Source organism: Falco cherrug, chromosome 8 (assembly GCF_023634085.1).
Source record: "Falco cherrug isolate bFalChe1 chromosome 8, bFalChe1.pri, whole genome shotgun sequence".
NCBI classification, from domain to species: Eukaryota; Metazoa; Chordata; class Aves; order Falconiformes; family Falconidae; genus Falco; species Falco cherrug.
In genome coordinates, this window is record NC_073704.1 from 9,644,755 (window position 1) to 9,664,217 (window position 19,463).

The following is a 19,463-nucleotide window of genomic DNA, read 5'->3' on the forward strand; positions in this document are numbered from 1 at the left end:
AAGACAACAAAAGCATGTGCACCTCTATTTCTATAGGCAATATGAAATCCCATTGGGGTAGTCTACTGGAGCAATTTTAAACAGAGCTGTACAACACAAATGAGGTGCTGCCTCATTGCTTCTCCTCTCCAACAGTCCATGCTAATGTCTCCCAGTATCCATATCAATGCTGTACAACACCTGAAGCTCCATCTCAGAACAACTTTATATTCCATCTCCACCATTTTAGCAACCAGGCCTATCTCTCATTTGCATGAATTTAATCCTTTCTACAAAATAACCCAGAAGACATGAGTGGAGAAAAAGATTCCAGAAAGAGAGATTTAAATGTATTCAAATTTTAGGACCTCAGCTGGATCCTCTTTAGTTTATTAGGACAGCACACTGTAAGATGGCAACACTCTCATTTTTTAATGTGTTTTTTCATGTCCTATGCCACAGTTTATATCACCAAGATAAAATTTACATCACCAAGGTGAAATGGGAGATGGAAAAGAGGTGAAGTGATATGCCTGTTCCTCATAAGTAAATTCCTGGCTGTGTGAGGAAGAGAAGAAGCATCTCCCGAATTTTGTATCAGTTTCATATTAGACCAACCATGCTGCCTCTTAATATAAAATATCCTCAACTATTTATCATGCTTATAAATGTGGAAGCTGAATTCAATTATAATCAAAGAGTTGCATTTTGGCCTTGGACCATAAAATGTGAACAACACCTATCTGTGCTGTTGCCTTGGGGGTATCAGAGCATAAAACTGTTTTAAACCTGGCAGTTCTTTGTACATTAAATATGTACTACAAAAATTCTGTCATATCAGAAATGTTTGAAGTATGAATTACCATGGCAAGCTTTCACTATCCACTGACACTGCATGGGGCATCCTACTCAAAACCAATTTGTCAGCCTACAGCTCTTCCTTCAAAACTAGGACCCTCAACTATTTTACAGATGACACTTAAATTTGACTAATTAAGCTGTCTTGAAGCAGCAAGAAAATATTTTTTAAGCAAATATCATGCAAACTCTGAAATTCCAATCTTTTGAACACACAGCTGAAGTCATCCCAAAGGTCTGCCTGCTTCTCAGTTCAAGCCACTTCCCAGACAGTATTCTCCTTTGCTATTATGAAAAGGACATGTGAGCTTTGGGGAGCCAGAATGGGAATAAATCTACATACAAGCAGTAGCAGTTAGAAGGGAGTAATCTATACAATGAGACAGATTGATTGACCATAACATTTTGATTCAGTATCTATCAAACTGGAAAGTTACTTATTGAAAATATATTACTTAACCTCACAACATTAGTAGAAAGGAAATTGATCTGTTAGTTTGGGATTTGTTTGGTTTTTAATAGATCTTTTTAAGAATGACTAGCCACAGTCACCATGTCATCAGACTTCTGAAACTTAAGTTTTTATAGCTATGTCTGGGAAGGGGCAGTGGAATACATGATTTGATATATAACAGCTCATGCTTGGACTAGAGAGTCTAGTGTAATCTTTGAATTGGAAAAGTAAGAACCCATCATAGCATATTCTGTGTAAACAAATGTGTCCAGACACCTTACTTCAACCTGACAGAACAGCAGCTCTGTACTTATCAGCACTTAAAAACAGCTCGCTGGGGAAACCAGATAAAAGGAAAGATAACAAACCATCTACTCCTTTTCTTCAGCACAACATGTTAGAGCATTGTAGGTGTGCAGGTAGATAGGCAGACATGCTGATCCACTAAGAGGGCCTTTCATAAAGAGTTCATGTCTATAATCTGCTTTCCTCAATTGATAAGAACAGAAAGAAGATTCCACAATTAATTGCGGAAAGGAAAAAAAACCCCACATTTAAGATGCAATGCCTTTACCTTAATAGACTAGCAGATTTATCTGTTTCTCATGCAACCTAAATGGCATAGGAATTTCCACACACACACCCCCCCCCGACTCATCAAGAATGGGATTTGACTCTGAGCAACCGTGTTGAAGCTGAATCTAACTGTAGCAAGCACAACAATTACTACCTAGTGAAAGCACTGACATTTGTTGTGCACAGTAACTGTTCATGGGATCTCAGTTCCCCAGATGTCTACAAAGTTCACAATATTAGGCAGCTCCTAGATACCCTGACACATATTTCTTTGATGTACATGCTTATCTGAATTCTGTCTCCCATGGTTTAATGAATTTCCCTGCGCACAGGAATGCACATGTTCTACAGGCACAGGAGATGCCAACTACAGCAGGTGTTTGCTTAGCAAATTTCCACATCCATGCTTCAAAGTTTGGCTTAGTTTCTGATTAGCTTGCATGTGCAAGCAGTACGGTGATACTGAACTACATTTATAACCGGCATCAGAACAGGCTGTCTTCGTACCTGTGAACTATTGCACCAAATAGCTACTTTTGCAGTGATATGTAAGCTATTCATTTTATACTAAAAGATCTGTGGCAGAGAGTAAAGTATTTGTAATAGAGCTTTCACCTCAAATCTATTTCCTTCCCTGACTTGTCAAGACATGGTAGCTAAATTTCAGAGATGATGCAAAAGCTGTGACTGATTTTACTTCATACAACAGTACGAGCACCTTGTGAAAAGCCCGCAGTACAGAATGCAACCAGCACAGAACTCCGCAGTTCTCCATGCCCAGGATGGCAACCAGTGCCTGGTTGTGTAACTTGTTTACAAGCGACTAGTTTGCGCTTGCAGGTTCCAAACTTTCTATCAGTTCTTAAATCGTCCAGTGTCACCTCTTACTTCTGCTCTGTCAAAGGCAACAGTGTTAACTGGTCTTTTAAAAATTGTCTGGCAAACACCTTTGTGCTTTCCTCTCTGCTACCTTTCACACCTATAAACACCCATGGACCAATTTAACTGAGCCTTAAAAATTTCCCCTTACTTCTCACACCTATAAAAAAGTTGCTAATAAGTGGTCTGTGTAGTACAAAGCACTACTTACGATATTAAACACTAACATAATAGTTTCACTGAAATTTTGTTGTCTCCTTGGCTGAAGCTTCTGGCTTTTGCCTTGGTTATCAGCTGTCCAGAGTAGAAGCATGCTATGGCTATGTACCTTCTATTGCACACAACGGAGGCCTGGTCTGGGAAGAGAGGTGTTAATATAATATCAACTAAGTAAATTCAGCTATTATTTTTAATTAATTTAGGCATTGTGTGGCCAGTGGTAATCTGGCAGGAACATTATTACACACATACACACACAAAATTGCTTTTTTACTAATGACTCATTTGTTTTATTCTTGCCTCTTTCAAAAAAGCGATTAAGTTGAAAATGACCTTTTGAAGATTGTACTTGTGGACTGATCTTTTCATTTTTAATTACTTACTTTGCTTTAATTGTTACATTAGGAACTATTAAGAAAGCAGCCAGCTTCATAATCAATAATTTAATTAGAGTTTTAGGACCAAGAAGTCAATGCAAATGTTATTTTGCAGTCAGGCCTTTCCCAAAGACTTTGAAGGAACTTTACTCTCATTTTGTTTCAAAGTGACATTGGCGACATAAAAATTAAATTCATACTTACTGCAATATATCATGGACACACATTATAGATATACACAGGCAGCTGGTAAGAAGTTCACATTCAGGTCAATCTATTTGCTGCCCAGACAGGAATACAGCCTGCTTCTCTCACTTTGTTTCTAAATAATCAGTGACACAGTCAAATGCCATTACACTGCATATTCCAACAGAACCCACTCCCTGCACAGCGTGCCAGGAGCCACACTATCTGTTTACTGAAATCTATAGCCAGACTATTCCCCTGGCTAGAGCTTCAAATATTTCAAATGTATCTATTTATAGCTCTCTAATTACTACTAATATTCTAAGATAACCAGCAGCAAATGAAAACTGATCCACTTTAATTTTACACCTGATGAAATCCGATTCAATCTGTAGTGAATTGATACTCTCCTCCATTCCACTGTTGCCTCTCTGCCTGCCCTTGCAAGTTTACAACACATCTGCGTCAGTGATACATCACAGGGAGCTGTCAGCAGAGCTGTGAATTGCATGGCCTGCTGCCTGGAATATGGATGTCCCTCATTTGTAATTATAGGCATGTGTTTCACACGACTACATCACTCCAAAATGCCTTGCCCAGAAGCAACCTCCTAGCTGGCAAGGCAAGAGTAATAGAAACTTGGGCGCTGAGACTCACAGGGCCAAAACACCTCCCCATCAACCATCATTAGATTGGGGGGACCATCTGGGGAGCATGGGGGAAACACAGCACGTGGATGAAAGACAGCCTTAAACCAGAAGAGGAGCCTTGGTGTAAGGCATGAAACCTTGCAGAAGGGTGGCTGCAGTGACCCGTTAGGAGGGAGAGAGGCAGGCAATGAGGTGTGCTGGGAGGTTTGTGAGCTTAGCAGCAAGCAGGAGTTCAAAAGCAGGTCCACCTATAGCTTGTTAGGTAAGGACTGTAGACTGCTCTGGCCATGGAAAAGGGAAGAATATGAGAAAGGAGCCAAGACTTCCTCTCAGACACACAGTAAGTTAAAACCAGGCAGCACTGCACTGCAAGAAGCCTTGCCTGAAGCGCGCAAACTTCCAGCTACAGGAGGAAACCCAGGCAGTATCCTTGGGGAAACCACAACTGTACAGGAACAAATGCATCGGGCTGCACAGGACCCTGTCGCTATCTTTTCTAGTAGCAGCTTAAATGACTGTGAACATCATGATGAAAAGGTGGTATTTTAACTAACTACATCACTGCCAAGATAAAGCCATTTAATATATTTCACATGAATTAGGAGTCAAGCTGGATATTAAGCTTTAGTAGACAGAATTGCCTTGTCTTCTCAAAGACTTCTCCTTGACATGAAGAATACAGCTTTTCTATGTCGCGGAGACAAGGCAGAGGAAGACGTGTTAAAAGGGACTGCCTTTTCACTGGCAAAAGGACTCTGACATCCAGTGGACAGGCCCAGGCATGTCAATGTACAGGAACAGCTTAATGAAACAATAATTAAGTGCCACTAATTCACCCAGAGCTTTAGAATAGTACAATCATAGGATCATTTAGGTTGGAGAAGATCTTTAAGACCAAGTCCAACCACTGAGCTTTGCAAAACAAGGCAACTTGTCTGATCTAAAACGCTTATAGAGTCTAATTTAAACCTAGTCTAACAGGGAAAAAAATCCCTTGAGATCAACTGATTGCACAGTTTGTTAAACCTTTTTAAATGGTTTAACTATTTATGGTTTTAATGGTTTGATTTAGGAGCAAAGTCAGGAAGGCAAGGAAAAGGAGGGACAAGTCAGTAAAGGCAGGCCAAAGGAAAGACAGAGACATAGTTCCAGTCTGAGGGTCATTCTGGGGACATCAGCCAAATACAGTTGGAAGGGTAACTTTTCCTGCCTCTCAAGAAGAAAAAACCCAACCAGCTGACAGCAAAATAAGAACATAGGATACTTTCTTGCTTGCATCTCGGTCAACTGTTCCAAATAGCAGTTATATGCTCGTTATTTGAAATATTTTGTTTTAACCTGCTTTTTTTTTTTCCACAGAAGTTGTTTTGGAGGGAAGTCAGAATATAGCATTTTTAAAAATGACAGTGACTATATCAAGATTTTCTTACGATTATTTTTCAAGATTAGAAAGAAATCAAGACTTTTTTCTCAGTCATATTTTCGGTTTTAAAAAAATTGATTCCAAGTCTCTAGGAAAGCATCCCAAACAGATTTAACATAAACCTCTTCAAGTTTTACTTTTGTCTTTCATGATATTACTTCTTGGAGAAAACATAATCTGTATTCATAGCTATTTGGTTTTGATTTCATATGTTACTGTGACTCAAATTCCTTTTCATATTAAGACAGAGAGTTTTAAAATATGAACCCATTATTTACAAACACAGAACAGAATCAGGATCACAAAATTTGTTATACTTCATGCCAGGAACTGGACTTATCATTGCATGTCCCTTATTTACAGCAACATAATTCAATTACACTAAGAGATTTGAAGTTTGCATGGAAGAGCTCTTTGTCTTCAATACTGACAACTTCAATCTTTGACCTACTTTTGAAGAGGATTGACTTGAACCATAAACTGCCTGTCAAAGAGTTTTTAAACGACCCATCCTGTCTATCCACTCAGCTCTTGAATTCATTCCTCAGGAGTTCAAAAGGGTTCAAATAAAACTGACATATCCAATACCCTGAGGATATTCTGACTAATAATTTTGTGTCTAAGGTGTTTACCTGGGGATAAATCAACCGGTCTAGGCCACAAAACGCAAAGATGACCAGATTGGTTTTCAAAATAACTCCCTTTGGCTGCTCTATGCCTGTCTCATATGCCTGATCTTTAAATATTCTGACATTTTTCCTGAATTTGCATGGTGAATTCCCCCTCCAAATAAACACAGGTGTAAAAGCACCCACCATAGATAGGCAGCACCCCAACAAAGATCTGGGTGTTCCCACAGTACAGCTACTGACAAAAAAGTTCTGAGAAAATCCACTTTATAAAACAAGTAGTTAAAAAGAGAATTTATATTTCACTGGAAGGAAAAAAATAGAACAGGTTATTTTAGGGAATTACTGATTTTAAAACTACTTAATTCGGACAAAATCAACAATGAAAATAAGGAGTCTAAAAGATAACTTCACTAGAAGAAAGAAAAAGGTTATCTAAGCAAATTCCTAGCTGGGAACAATTCCACTGAATTTAATCAAGTAAGAGTTAACTTTCAGGCACAATCCAGTTGCAACAGGAACCACAGCAGGGCTGTCCCATGCCATAGACATCACACAGTGGGGGAAGATGAGGTATATTGTGAAGGAAAAAACGGCAAGACTGCAGCTCAGGTCAGCATCATTGTAATTATTCTACATTCATATGAAACACGCAAACAGCTAAGCCCTCATCATTAAAATGCCACATCAAAGCTGGCAACCTTAGCAGACAGCTCAAAACCTGGTGTATGTAAGCATTTATTCTGTGTTAGGACACAGTGTGAAAAGCCCTGTTAAATAGTGTATGCCTTAAATTGGATGCCTTTTAAGAGACCGCAAAAATGCAAATTACAACACCCCAAATTCTTGAAGATTTACTCCGCTGTTTCTTTGAAATCACAGACAGATCATTTCAGGATCTAAAAGTATGTGGGGTAGATTGTGAAAAGCCAAGAAACAAAAGGCCAAGGCAGCATCTCACCGCCACCACCGGTAACACTGTAGAACAAGGGTGGTGGGATTGCTGTGTACCACAGGAGAGGTGGAGCCTGACAGCAGGGCTGAGCACCCATTGCCACTTCTCCTCCCAGCTGGGGCACTCATTTGGGTTTGCCCAGAGACCTAACTGCATGGAAACTCTGTCAAACCTTAGCTAACATTCAAAAATCATTAGTAGAAAATGATAAGCAGACATCATGAGTACAGAAGCCTCAATTTATTAGGAAATAATGCTTTAAAAGGGGCTGTACATAAGGGCCTTTTTTATCCAATATCACATTTAAAGAAAAAAAACCTGCCTTAAAGGGATGCGCAGCTGCATCTCTCTCTTCACTGACAACTTCTTCCTAATGTTTTTCTCTGAGTGTAATGTCGCCCCAAAAGTCCAGCCTGCCCCACTATATAAAGTGTAGCTGTACCACATTCATGAACCTTTTCCAGGGGCTAAGAGAACCAATTGCCTCACTCCTGCTTGGGCCAGAAAGGAGGCTCTGCCTGGATTCCCACTCCCCTCCCTCACTTTGGTGACAGCAGTCTGTGAGGAGTACGGTGGCCACAGCCAGGTTCTGGCTCAATAAGAATGTGTGATTACTACTGGGAGCTATTTGCTACTTTTAAAGCAGGATTTTAGGCTGTCTCATTCTGTTCTTTCCCTTTTCCTCTGAGACTGGTGCCTGTGTTATTCATCAAAGACCACACCACCTCAGAGCTGCTAACTTTTGATTGTGCTGTTCAGCCCAGAAGTTACTGTCAAGGGTAAAATTTGATGCACAGAGCCAGAACTCTCATCTGGTGACTGTTCCACTGCTCTGTCTTACCCCCAATTAAGTAATCTTTGACCGAAATAGTAAAAAGCTGACTTGCCTGATGCCTTCCTGTCTGGTTGTCAGGGATATGGGTTTGAAAGTGGGGTGGGAATGGGATCATTTCATTTGTGTTATGTGCCAGCAGTCTTCTGGCAAAAGGAATGCAGAAAAATAAGGCTTGTCTTAAATCACTGGGCTACACTATATAAAGTCAGAAATATATCCTGGATAATTAAAAAATTAAACTACAAGCACTTGAATATCAGTGACAAGTAGAGACGAAAATGGACAATAATTATCAATCAACATTTCAGATGCTTAGTTTTTTCACAAAATCAAATAGAAAAACAGAGTACTGTATGAATCTAACTTTTTACAGAGCTGTGGATGTGCTGAACTTTATTCACAAGAATAGTATCATTGATATGAATGAGACTGTCCAGTGAAGTACACACACAAGTCTTTCCAAATCCTTGTTGGGCAGATTCCTTAGGACATTGCTACTGAATGCTGACTTCTAAATGACAACAGTCACTGCATAACTTCTTCAAATATGAAATAGCCAGTTATAGAACCTGACATTTCAGAAATCAGAAAGCAGATGAGAGAGTTACTAAATCAATAAGCTTCAAACATGCAGAATGAAGTGTGAGTACTTCCCCCCCCCCCACATTTAATTATTTAAGTGTATAAATATTTGGCATTTTATCTGTCTGAGAAAGAGCAAAGATTCAGCTTGGCTCAAATGTTATCCAGAAAAATCTGACTAGCCCCAAGAAATTACTCATCAGAATGTGGGGATACAGATGAGTGGCAGACTGCTTATCATGAGAAGAATTAACCCAAGCAAATGAACTTGCACTCTTGGGGTCTCATGTTCTTTTGCACCTCTCACATTTATCATTGGACACACTTTGCAATTCATGAGTAGAGATGCACACTCTGATGTATCAGCGAGAAAATAGTCTGGTGAAAAGCCAGAATATGCTTGTCTTTCTATGAAACTGGCATAAAGAGAAATAAATTCCGCAGCTTATCTTGGCACGAGAACCATCAGCTTTACTGGCAACAAATTCCTACCAATGAATTGCAGCCTCAGTCTCATACATCTAATCTACTAGGAGTCTGGAACAGCATGAGGATGGTTCCTATCCAAATCCAACATGAACACTCTGTATTTGCTCCCAAAATGTTTGGAAAGAGCCATATCTGTCTAAATACTATTCATTCTTCTGTGTTCTCATTTCCCTACAGGGAATTTACATCACAGGTTTAAAATTACAGTCAATGTGCTGTAGATTTTTCTGAACCACTAGATCTTACCCTGTGTTATCCAGAAAAAAAAAGAAAGAAAGAAAAAAAAGTCATACCATGTGTTTCCAAAGTCTGAAGGCTGCATTATAGCTTCAGCTTAGTAATTACAAAGATTTATGTTCCATTCTGCCCCAAATCCAGAGCTCATTGTCCATTCAACTTACACTGCTCTGACTTACAGTTCTCTGCATCCATTATCTTTAATAATAAAGAGCTGACTAAAGTTAATGATTGAAGAGCAAGATGTGATTAGTAATATGAATCTAATTTATGAGAAAACAAACTGGAATATGATTTTCATGTTTCATTAAAATTATCTTAAATGTACTCCTTAATGCTAATTGATCTCACAGAGGTGAGAAAATATTCTGTTCCAAATTAATGGGAGAAAATCATTCATCTTTCTGGAGGAAACGTTTAATATTATTCAGTATCTAGAGGGAGACAGCATCTCCACAGTGATTTCACCACTTAAAGTGATGCTTCAGTGTGGTCATGTATCTGAAATCTGCAAGATTTCCCACTGAAGAGGGAAACAATTCAACACAATAAATACACAACAAAATGCCATCTACAGTGTTTTCCTTTCACAAAAGGTCTTTCCTATCTTAGTAAAATTACCCAAAGCTGAAAAACCATGCTGGTGAATGAAAATTGAGCAGGCTTTTTCCATAAGCTTATCAAAGAAAAAAATCTTTTATAATTCTGTTAATTTGCTATGAACAGGAGATTACTGAGACATTTGCAAGATACAGCTCCTTGCAGGATTTATTGAAAATAGAACAAAGCAGAAATCTATTTTTCCACTGAGTTTTACACTTTTGTTTGTATTTCAATATTGTTTTCTCTTTCTGAATTATTCATATTTGGGTATCAAATATTCTTACAAACCAACATATTAAGATAAATGAGTCTTGACTGGCTTCATTTTAACTTGTTGTGCTTTATGCCCAGGATTATTAGTAAATGACCTTCTATTCAGTCTGTTTCTATGATCCATAAATAGAAATTGCCTAATGAGCATCTCAAGTATTCTACTGTCATTTTAATGTCAGTTTTTCTTATCCTATGTTTGCACAGCTCTGATGACAATACCTATTAATACACAGCAGTAGCTCTTTGCCTCCTTCCTCTCAAATCCCTTCCATGAATACAACCTTCTCTGTTCTGGGCTGGAATCCTTTATCTTTACACTGCTTGAGAAATATAAAGCGACCATAACACCAACTGAAGTAGCAACTTGAGACTTTCAAGAGTTGCTCTATGAGAAATACCACAACAGCAGCAATAATTATTGAACTTTCTGATGAAAGAAAAGACAATTCCTCTTGCCTTGTTCTTATATTCTACTTGAACAGTATTTACATATTTGGTCTGCAAAGCAACAGGGACAAATACACTCTCCAATGTACTAAATCCATTTATACAGATACCAATAGAATGAAGGTAGAGAAGAATAAAGAAAGAGATGTAGAGTTTCTGACACTACCTATGGTGGTATATTATGGAGAAAATAATATATATTCCATGAGAAATCAGCACTGAGTTCCAGGGGCAAGGTAGGAGGGGAATCCCTTCTAGAGAAAGAATAAATATATTAGACTTGTATGCAGCCTGTGTTTCTTCTGTGGCATTTCCCCCCATTTCCTTTGTACTAACTTAAAGCACTTGTCAGCACTTACAAAAGAAGCCCAAAAAACCTGACCTTCAGCTGCTCTGACTATAGAACTGATGCAGCACAGTGTGCAGCAATGCAGTCTTCCAGACCCAGACCATCAGTTGCTAAAAACACCACCACCTAATTAAGTCTACCTGTTTATTCAGTGATCTTGGCACATGTCCATCCATTGCACTGTGAGGACTCACTCATTTCAAATGTCATGGAAATGTTATATTGTGATATTTTTGGTCAGAAGATAATAGCTGTCTTGGTGAATATTCTATTGCCACATCACACTTACTTTCCATTTTGATTTTTACACTGGCTTGCATTTTTTCTTACAGCACACATGCCATCACTTCGCTTGAATTCAAGAAAGATCAAGAAAACACTGATTACCGTTCTGGCATCCCAGAGAGATAAAGTCTTGTCAGCAGAGCTAGTGAGAACGGTGTTGGAGAACTGAAGAAACTCAATGCTATTGACTGAATCTTTATGGCCATACATTGTGTATCTGCATCTTTCACTGCAAAATAAAATAACAGAAACACAACATTTGCCATTCAGGATAATATGAACAAGAGACAAGTTTAGGTAAATTAGTAACACATTTAATGTATCTTTCCTAGATACTCTTTAGAAAAAAATGAACAGACAGCTATTCATCACCCAAGCACTATACTACAGAGAAAATAAACCACTTAGCGTTTGCTTCCCAGTAACAAAGGGTATAGCAGGGAAGTAAAAAGAAATGGAGCAGCCGGTTTTAGAAGACTGAATTGTAAGGAGCAACAATGAGAGCACCGCTTTATGTTTCCTGGGTGCACCCTCAAAAACCTTGTTGATACAGAATTTAAAAGGAATGTGGATGAAAGGGTAGGACAGAGACAGCACTATTTCCTTTTTAAAGGTATCTTATTCCTTAACAAAGGTTCTAAGAAATCTATAGCACAATGCCAACATGTACCTTGAAGAAAGCCAGAGTGCTAGAAGCCTGACTTTCTTCTCAGGGTCTGCAGAAAGCTTTATAGAAACTAAGTGCTGCCTGTAAGTTCTTCACTGAGGGCAAAGTCTTGTCACTGCAGACACCCAAGAGGCCTTTTCACTGAAGAACGGGCCTCTTACTACGGATAAGCCCCGACAGTAGCCATTATAAGCTGTAAGTTCTTAAAGCAGATGTGAGGAAATGTTACAGCACACACAAATTAGCAAGCTCCACAAGACTTTTGCAGTCAGTCAGATTCTACTGTTCATGCCATTTTTCCATCCTACAGAGGCCAGACCACACTGCTCCCTATCTCCACTACACCCAGGCTCTTCCTTCTCCATCCAACCCCCTCTCCCACCATCCTCAGGGCTATTTAACCACTTAGCAGGAACGAGCTACAGCTGCGCATCATCCATGTCAATCAACCCACTGCCGCTGAGGCAAGGCCACAGCTGCACGTTATCAATGCTAATCAGCCCACTGCCTTCAGTCCTCTACAAGGAAACAGAGGGGAATCCTAACCATTGAGGTTTTTACCATGAACTGACCACAGCTCAGATGGAATTACTCTGTGACACAGTTCTGGAAGTTCTTTCAAGGCTGAAGACTTCCAGCTATCCCACCTTCTCATAGCTAACCAGCTATGAAGCAATACCCTAAGGGTTTCTGTTTTGCTTTCTTATCTTTTCATTTTGTTTTCTTATCTTTTAATGAGTTATTTTCTGAGACAACACTATTGATGCTTCTCAGTTCAGGGTATGAACCTGATAAGACGGAACACAAGTCAGGAAGCTGTTCCAATTGTAAGAAACAGAGACACAACCACTGCTGTAGAGAATCAGTTGTCTCACAAAACAGCCTGAAGTTGGCTATGTAGCTATGATCTTGTAAAAGCTTTTTTGCTTCTGTTTTGTTTTCTATGTGCAACTACAGTAGAATATTCCTTAAACTGGAGTCCAGGAGAAGAGAAGGAAGAGCCCAGGGATGCCTCACCAGGACAACACACAAGGTAATAATGTTTGGTTTTGGGATTATTCAAACTGAGCAGAATGGCAAAGGCTTAACTCCTACACAAGCACATCAAGAGGGGAGACAGCTGAAATGAACCAGCATTCACCACCCATTATGGCTGTTTACAAGTCGCCCATGCTGATATAGGTTTCACTCTATGATTTCTCTAGATATACATGAAACTTCATGAATTTGCAGTGTTTATATTGTTACATACAGGTAGGTGAGCATACTATGGAAAAACCTAATCAGCGTAAAGTCAGTAACTGTTCTATCCTCTTTGTTCAGCTGAGTCAAAAATAGCATGAAAAAATAAAAGCCAACAACTCATCATAAATTATTACAGCTTTCAGTGAGAGCTCAGAATTTTATTCCCTGCTCATGTGATTCTGACAGTAGAAACACACCTCCCCTGAGCTGGTTGCTGAATATATCATTGGGGCTTGCAAATTAGATTACTGGGTGGTTCTTAACAGAGAAATTTCTTACAATATTTATTAAGGAAGCTGTCAGCAGATGGAATTAAAGATGTGATTTTTTTTTTCTTTTCTTCCTGCATGTATGACACCAGAAGACTCAAAGCTCTTGCAGGTTTTGTATCAACAGCACAGATCAGTATCTGCAGATCAGATACAGACCAGTAGATCTAAAAGGTTTTGATGGACACTGCCCATGATCACTGATCTAACAAAGTGACTTGCCCAACCTATTTTAATGCCTTTCTGTTTCTCAGACTGAAATGCATATACAGCACTGAGTTGAACGCCAAGCCTGTCCCCACAGAAGGAGTAGTAGAAAGGAGATAAGATGTTTCTGAGTAGAAATACTATTCACGAAATATAATTCGAAGGAATATTTCATTCCACTGGTATCATTTTACAGAATCTATGTTTTTCTACTATAGATAGTACATTATGCTCTTCAGTATTATCTGTTACATAGACTACATGTGTTATTGTATCACAAGGGCTCATTTTAAACTCGTCATACAGTATTGTGGCTGTTAGAGCTTGGTGCACAAGATATCTGATATTCACGATCACTTGATATATGACAATAAAATAACTTCAATAACATAACGTGTTTTTTGTTTCACAGTCTCATGGTAATGTTTTACACCACAGAATATGCCCTTTTCATCTCAGATCATATACTTTTATTTGTGTATAGGCATGCCATTTTTCAAAAGTGACCAACAAATTCCTGCTTGCCTGTTTACACTGTAAGGACTTTGAGTTTCTTGACAAGCAGAATCCTGCTGTGTATTTTTGCGGGCACTTACTAGTTTTGAAAACATAGACAACTTTACACACCACAGTGTGACAGTGTTCCACTAAAAGAACAGGGGATATTTTCCTGTAATAACAGCATGTATGTCCCTTTCAAAGGCAGGGGGAGAATAACCTCTTCAACTGCTTGAGGGGCTTGGGATGAAAGAGCACAGGAAAAGAAAGGAAAGGAAAGGGAAAAAGAATATTTTTATTTTGTGAGTCACTGACATAATATATGGACCATCCCAGGCAGACAGGCTGGAAGAACAGGCTTGTGAGAGATTAATTAGGTGCCAAAGCAGGAAGGCCCATTCAGAATCCCTTAGCAAGGTGAAAATGGACTAAAGTGATGGACCATGACAACAGCAGAAGGGAAAGAAATGATTTGCACTTTTCCATCAAGAACATAAACACCCAGACCTGATGCAGTTGTCTGTTTCTCTCCTTGCCACTTCCATATCATTGTGTATTGATGAGCGGACTCTGGCTCTCAAGATTTAATTTACCACTCTGGTAACTGACTGACTGACTGATATTTCTAAGAACTTCGAACTGCTACATAAAATAAACTCATCTTCCCTTCCAGTTGAGATATAATTTCAGCAAGACTGTCTTGTATACAAGCTATCTTTTGGTTGGAAAGGGGAACATTTTATTTAGATGTCCTTTTTCCACAAAACAGAAGTTGATATGAAGGGTAGAGCATCTCCCTGGGTTTTTTTTTTAAGGGAGCTCATATTTCTATCCAATGGTTCAAGTTCATCTACACGAAAATAAATCTGTAGCAGTGTTCATAATCTAATTTTTTTTTTCTCATTATAAACACATAGCCTCATGGATATAAGCTTCACCATCTCTGAACATTTTAGTTCAGAAGACAGAGGGAGTCACCCATGAATAGTAGGTTAGGCATTCGCAGTACTCTTGTTACTTACATCCAGAGGCAGAAAAAGAGGTCCTGACTAAACGGTAGAAATACTGCTCAGCAGTTCAGTATTTTGTAGATTGCATTCTCAACCTCATCTCAGACACTGACTCCAACCTTCATCCCTCACCTGTGTTATTACTACTTTTTCAACATAAAATATCAGTTAATGAATTTTCTTGACTCATGACTAGTTATCCTCAGTGTTCTCTTTTTCTCTACAAAGTCAGTTTTCCTTCCCTTAAATTCAGGTAAGGTAATGATGTCCAGCACTAAATCAGCCTTTATTCTACCTCACCAGGTTTTGATTTTTCTTAACAGGTTCAAAGAAACATAGATAGATTGTTACGGCTATAAAGAAGCACACCTATAGCATGAATGCTGGCATTTAAATTAGTCATACCATTACTGATATCACTAGCTCAACTGCGGTGGGAAAATTTTACTTGCTGCACTTCGAGAGACTTCTCTTGAGAATCACATTCCAGAATGGTTCATTCAAATTCAAAAGTGCTTTCAGTAAAACAGCATTGAAAACAGAAGATATGAAACATTTCCACTCACATAAGACTTTGCTGAATATTAACAGGCTGCCATCAATATACTAATGTACAATAGCAGTCAAATAATGCACTAGTTAAATATTTCATCAACTGTAGAATAACTGAAAAGAAAATACAGATAGTGGCTATGTTTCTCTTACCCTGTATACTTTCCTATCTGCACAAAGTTAAAACTCAGTAAGGACAACAAGCCAGCACACCCTGATGGGAGCATTTTACAGTTGCCTGGTACATATTTATTGCTAAAGGCTATACAGGGCACAAAGCACTGGACAACCTGCAGTGCTCCAACCAGCTTAGTACTCATTTTCAAAGACACACAGCAAACCAGAGCGGCAAGTGAGATTGCATGTTGCCAATTCTTTTGCTATTTAAAAGTATTTTTAAAAAGACATCAAACGTGTACTACCAACCCCATGAAAACAGGGCAAGCTCTGCCTCCTTTCTTGGCTTGTTGTTTGTTTTTTGTTTTTTGTTTTGTTTTGTTTTTTTTAAGCTTGTGGTTTCTATGTGCAGCTCCTGTTGGGAAAACTGGTGGATGTGGGGTGTGACACCATTTGAATGATCAGGTAGGTAGTCATAGTTACTTATTTTATTGCTGTGCCTTATTAAAACTCATTTCAAGCATGTTAATTAAAAGCACCTATAGAGCCAATTGAAATCAATGAGATTTTAAGCATGTACTTTTGAGTCAGTGCCTCTACCAACCATTTTTATATGCTTTCCCCAAAAATACATTACATGCACAAAGACTCTCAAACTGTGCTATCTTTCCCAGCAACTCCTCTCTCAAGTCATTCCATGGAACAAACACTAAACTAAACCCTTTCTCATGTCTATTAAATAACATTCTTCTGTGTGACCTGCAATCACCAGCTGGTAAAATGTCAGGGTAAATTACACCAGAAAGTCACCTGTTATGAAAGTGGACACGTTTCTGAGGAAGCTTTGTAAGGTCATGCAACAACCAGCCTTCAATTTTGTTACAGTGATGTAACTGTAACAGTTAAAAGGAGAATCCTTTTAACAAAACCAAATCCTATCACTTTCCCATTATATGGCTTTATCTCCAAAATGTGTTTAAATTAGGCATAGAACTTTTCCAGCCAAGATCAATGGGCAAGTATAGCAAATGGGCTGGCTTAAGACATTAAAATGCCACTTTGGTTTATGCTGTTATAAATGCATCCTATCATGTCTTTACATTTTATGACCTCTATTTTATTTCTAGGTAGCTTCACATATGACACATCCAATTATTCATGTCAAGAATGTAAAACTACCAGTATTTCAGTACAGAGTGCCTACCATCATTTATGACAATGGTTCCCCCCCCCCATTATTTCACTAAATGCAACACATTTTATACGACATTGACATGTGAGGACACTTCCTCTATAAAGTGCATTTGTCTCTGAAAAGATAGATGCCAGTATGATGCTGTCAATATGAGCCACTTTGTTCAATTATTACTTATCTTCAACAAAATGAAGCTCTCTTCAAATTGTGAACATTAATTTGTGGCCTCTTTCAAACTAGTATTTGACACTGAAAATACAGTGCCAAAGTATATGCTACTACTATTTTTGTGAAACTGTAAACATTTATTCTCCAGTATTTATAAACATTTAGAAAGAAAATACAAGTTAAATCTTTCTGTGTGTAATGTATTTTCATACTCAGCACTCACAGGACATTTTAATCTTTACAGTCTGGGTGCTCTGCAAAACAAAGAGCAATCTCCCAATTTAAAAGCAGCTCTAAGTCAGGGTTTCTCTAGCAAGGGTCAGTTTGCAGAGTTATTCCTGAGTTATTAAATCACGTGAAATCACTTTATATTCTTGGTTTCAGATAATTTTAATTGTTACATCTTTTAAATTCACAGTGAGCAGAAGCAGGATTAGACCTTCCTGTCATGACTCGCATCAGAAGCTGCTTTGAGCTTGGCCAGGTAAGGCTGGCTGAATCACACAAGCATGGTGTGTAAGTCCTGCTCCCACTGAAAGCAACACAAGGTTTGCCACTGATGTCAGCAGGAGCAGGATTAGATCCAGGTTTATCACCACAGGAGCTTGACAGCTCACATTTTTGGTCTAGTGCACAGTAAACTGAGTGTGTAAAAGGGAACTGATATCTGAAGTGGTATGGACTTAACAGGTAAGTTCAAGGGTGCAATTCTTCCCCTTCCTCTGTCCTTTTTCCTCCTCCTTCTGCCAAAACCGAAACAAAGGCTTAGCAACTAGGAAGGCTTAGCCAAAGAAGAAAGAACCCCAAACATGATATAAATATTTTATTAATATTTTATAGGTATATAAACAAACATAACTCACTCAGCAAGTTTACAAGTCTGCAATAAAATACTGTTACATCCTTTTCTTAGACCTCCTTGAGAAACATGAGAACTTAGGAGTCATACTTCAAAACGGAGGTTCTGAAATGGATCAAATTGCTTCTTTTAATTAAAAGGACATCAGTCAACTTTAATAGTTACATTTTTGTCTTGCTTGATAAGTTTTGAAAGGCTTCAGCAGTTTATTTTTCAGACCACAGACTTCGCTGAAATTTAGCAAGGTTCTTCTCCCCTTACTTTTCAGAAGCTGAACTAAGCATGGCAGCTTTCCTTTAACACCGATTTATAAAGACTCAACAAAACCACGACCAGCGCTGCTTCAGTTCCTGCTGAAATCAGTAATAAAAACTGAGTGATTTATTAGGTGAACAAATACCACCCTGCTGCAAGTGGGAACTGTAGTCAAAATCCTCTTCTGGCCCTGCTTGTGTAAAGAATACCTTGCACACATAGGACAGGCTTTTGTGCTCACACAGGATGCAACTGCATCTTCAGGTCAGACCCCAGTCTGGACCAAATTTGTCTAACACATACTGCAAGCCCTCCCTTTTAGCAAAACTCTAAGAGAAAACTGAAAGGCAATGCCTGAGCATGACCGGCCCTTAACTTTGGATCCCACTTTATGAGGTCTGAGCGCAGAGTGCTCCCCAGCCCAGTCTAGTCCCACATATTTTGGGGTGCAGTCTTGCAAGCACCACGTAAGAGTTAAAATCTACCTACAGCAGGAATGTGGCCAAAAGCAGGTCCATCATAGTATGCCCATAAACTTGCCCGTAAATCTTTTCTCCAACTCAAAAATACTCCGTGGCACCACCTTCACCAGTGCTACTCAGTCTTACTACGATTTACGCATTTGTGTGCTGCTAACAAGCTACTCAGCCAACAGCAACACCCAAACAGGACAGGAAAGCTATTTTGTTGTGTTGTGTTGGAAATTTATTTCATCTCCAGGGACATTGCCTCCTTACATATTTTGCTGTTCTAAAAATCACTTTGTCCTATTTCTATAACTTGAAAGAGCCTCTCTGGCAAACAATACCCAGAAAGGGAAAACAGAACATACCTGAGACACAAAAAATACAGAAAAGCACATGCAGAACAGAAAAAGAGGTCAGTGCATTACATTAAACGAAGTCTAATAGCTTGAAGTTCAAATTCATCAAGGTCTAATAGTGAGGGACATTTGGACAAAACTCCCCTAATAAATTTATAATTAACCAGCAGAAAGCATTGCTCCAGTCAGATTTCTATTTTACAGTGAAATTAGGTAGCAGCCAAATAATCAAAGTCCTTGAAATAGTGTTCTATAAATGCAGGAGAAAGAGGCTGCAAAACTTCATGCCTTACCTTTGGGAATAAAATGCTTA

General features: G+C 38.8%; 1 protein-coding gene across 1 annotated transcript in view; it reads right to left on the minus strand.

Moving 5' to 3' along the window:
* The window catches only part of SPAG16 (sperm associated antigen 16), a 412,472-nt gene that overhangs the window by 148,071 nt on the left and 244,938 nt on the right, over positions 1-19,463 (minus strand). The window contains exon 13 of the mRNA XM_055718613.1: positions 11,388-11,514. Within this exon, the coding sequence (XP_055574588.1) occupies positions 11,388-11,514 (127 nt within the window). The remainder of the gene's footprint in view (positions 1-11,387; positions 11,515-19,463) is intronic.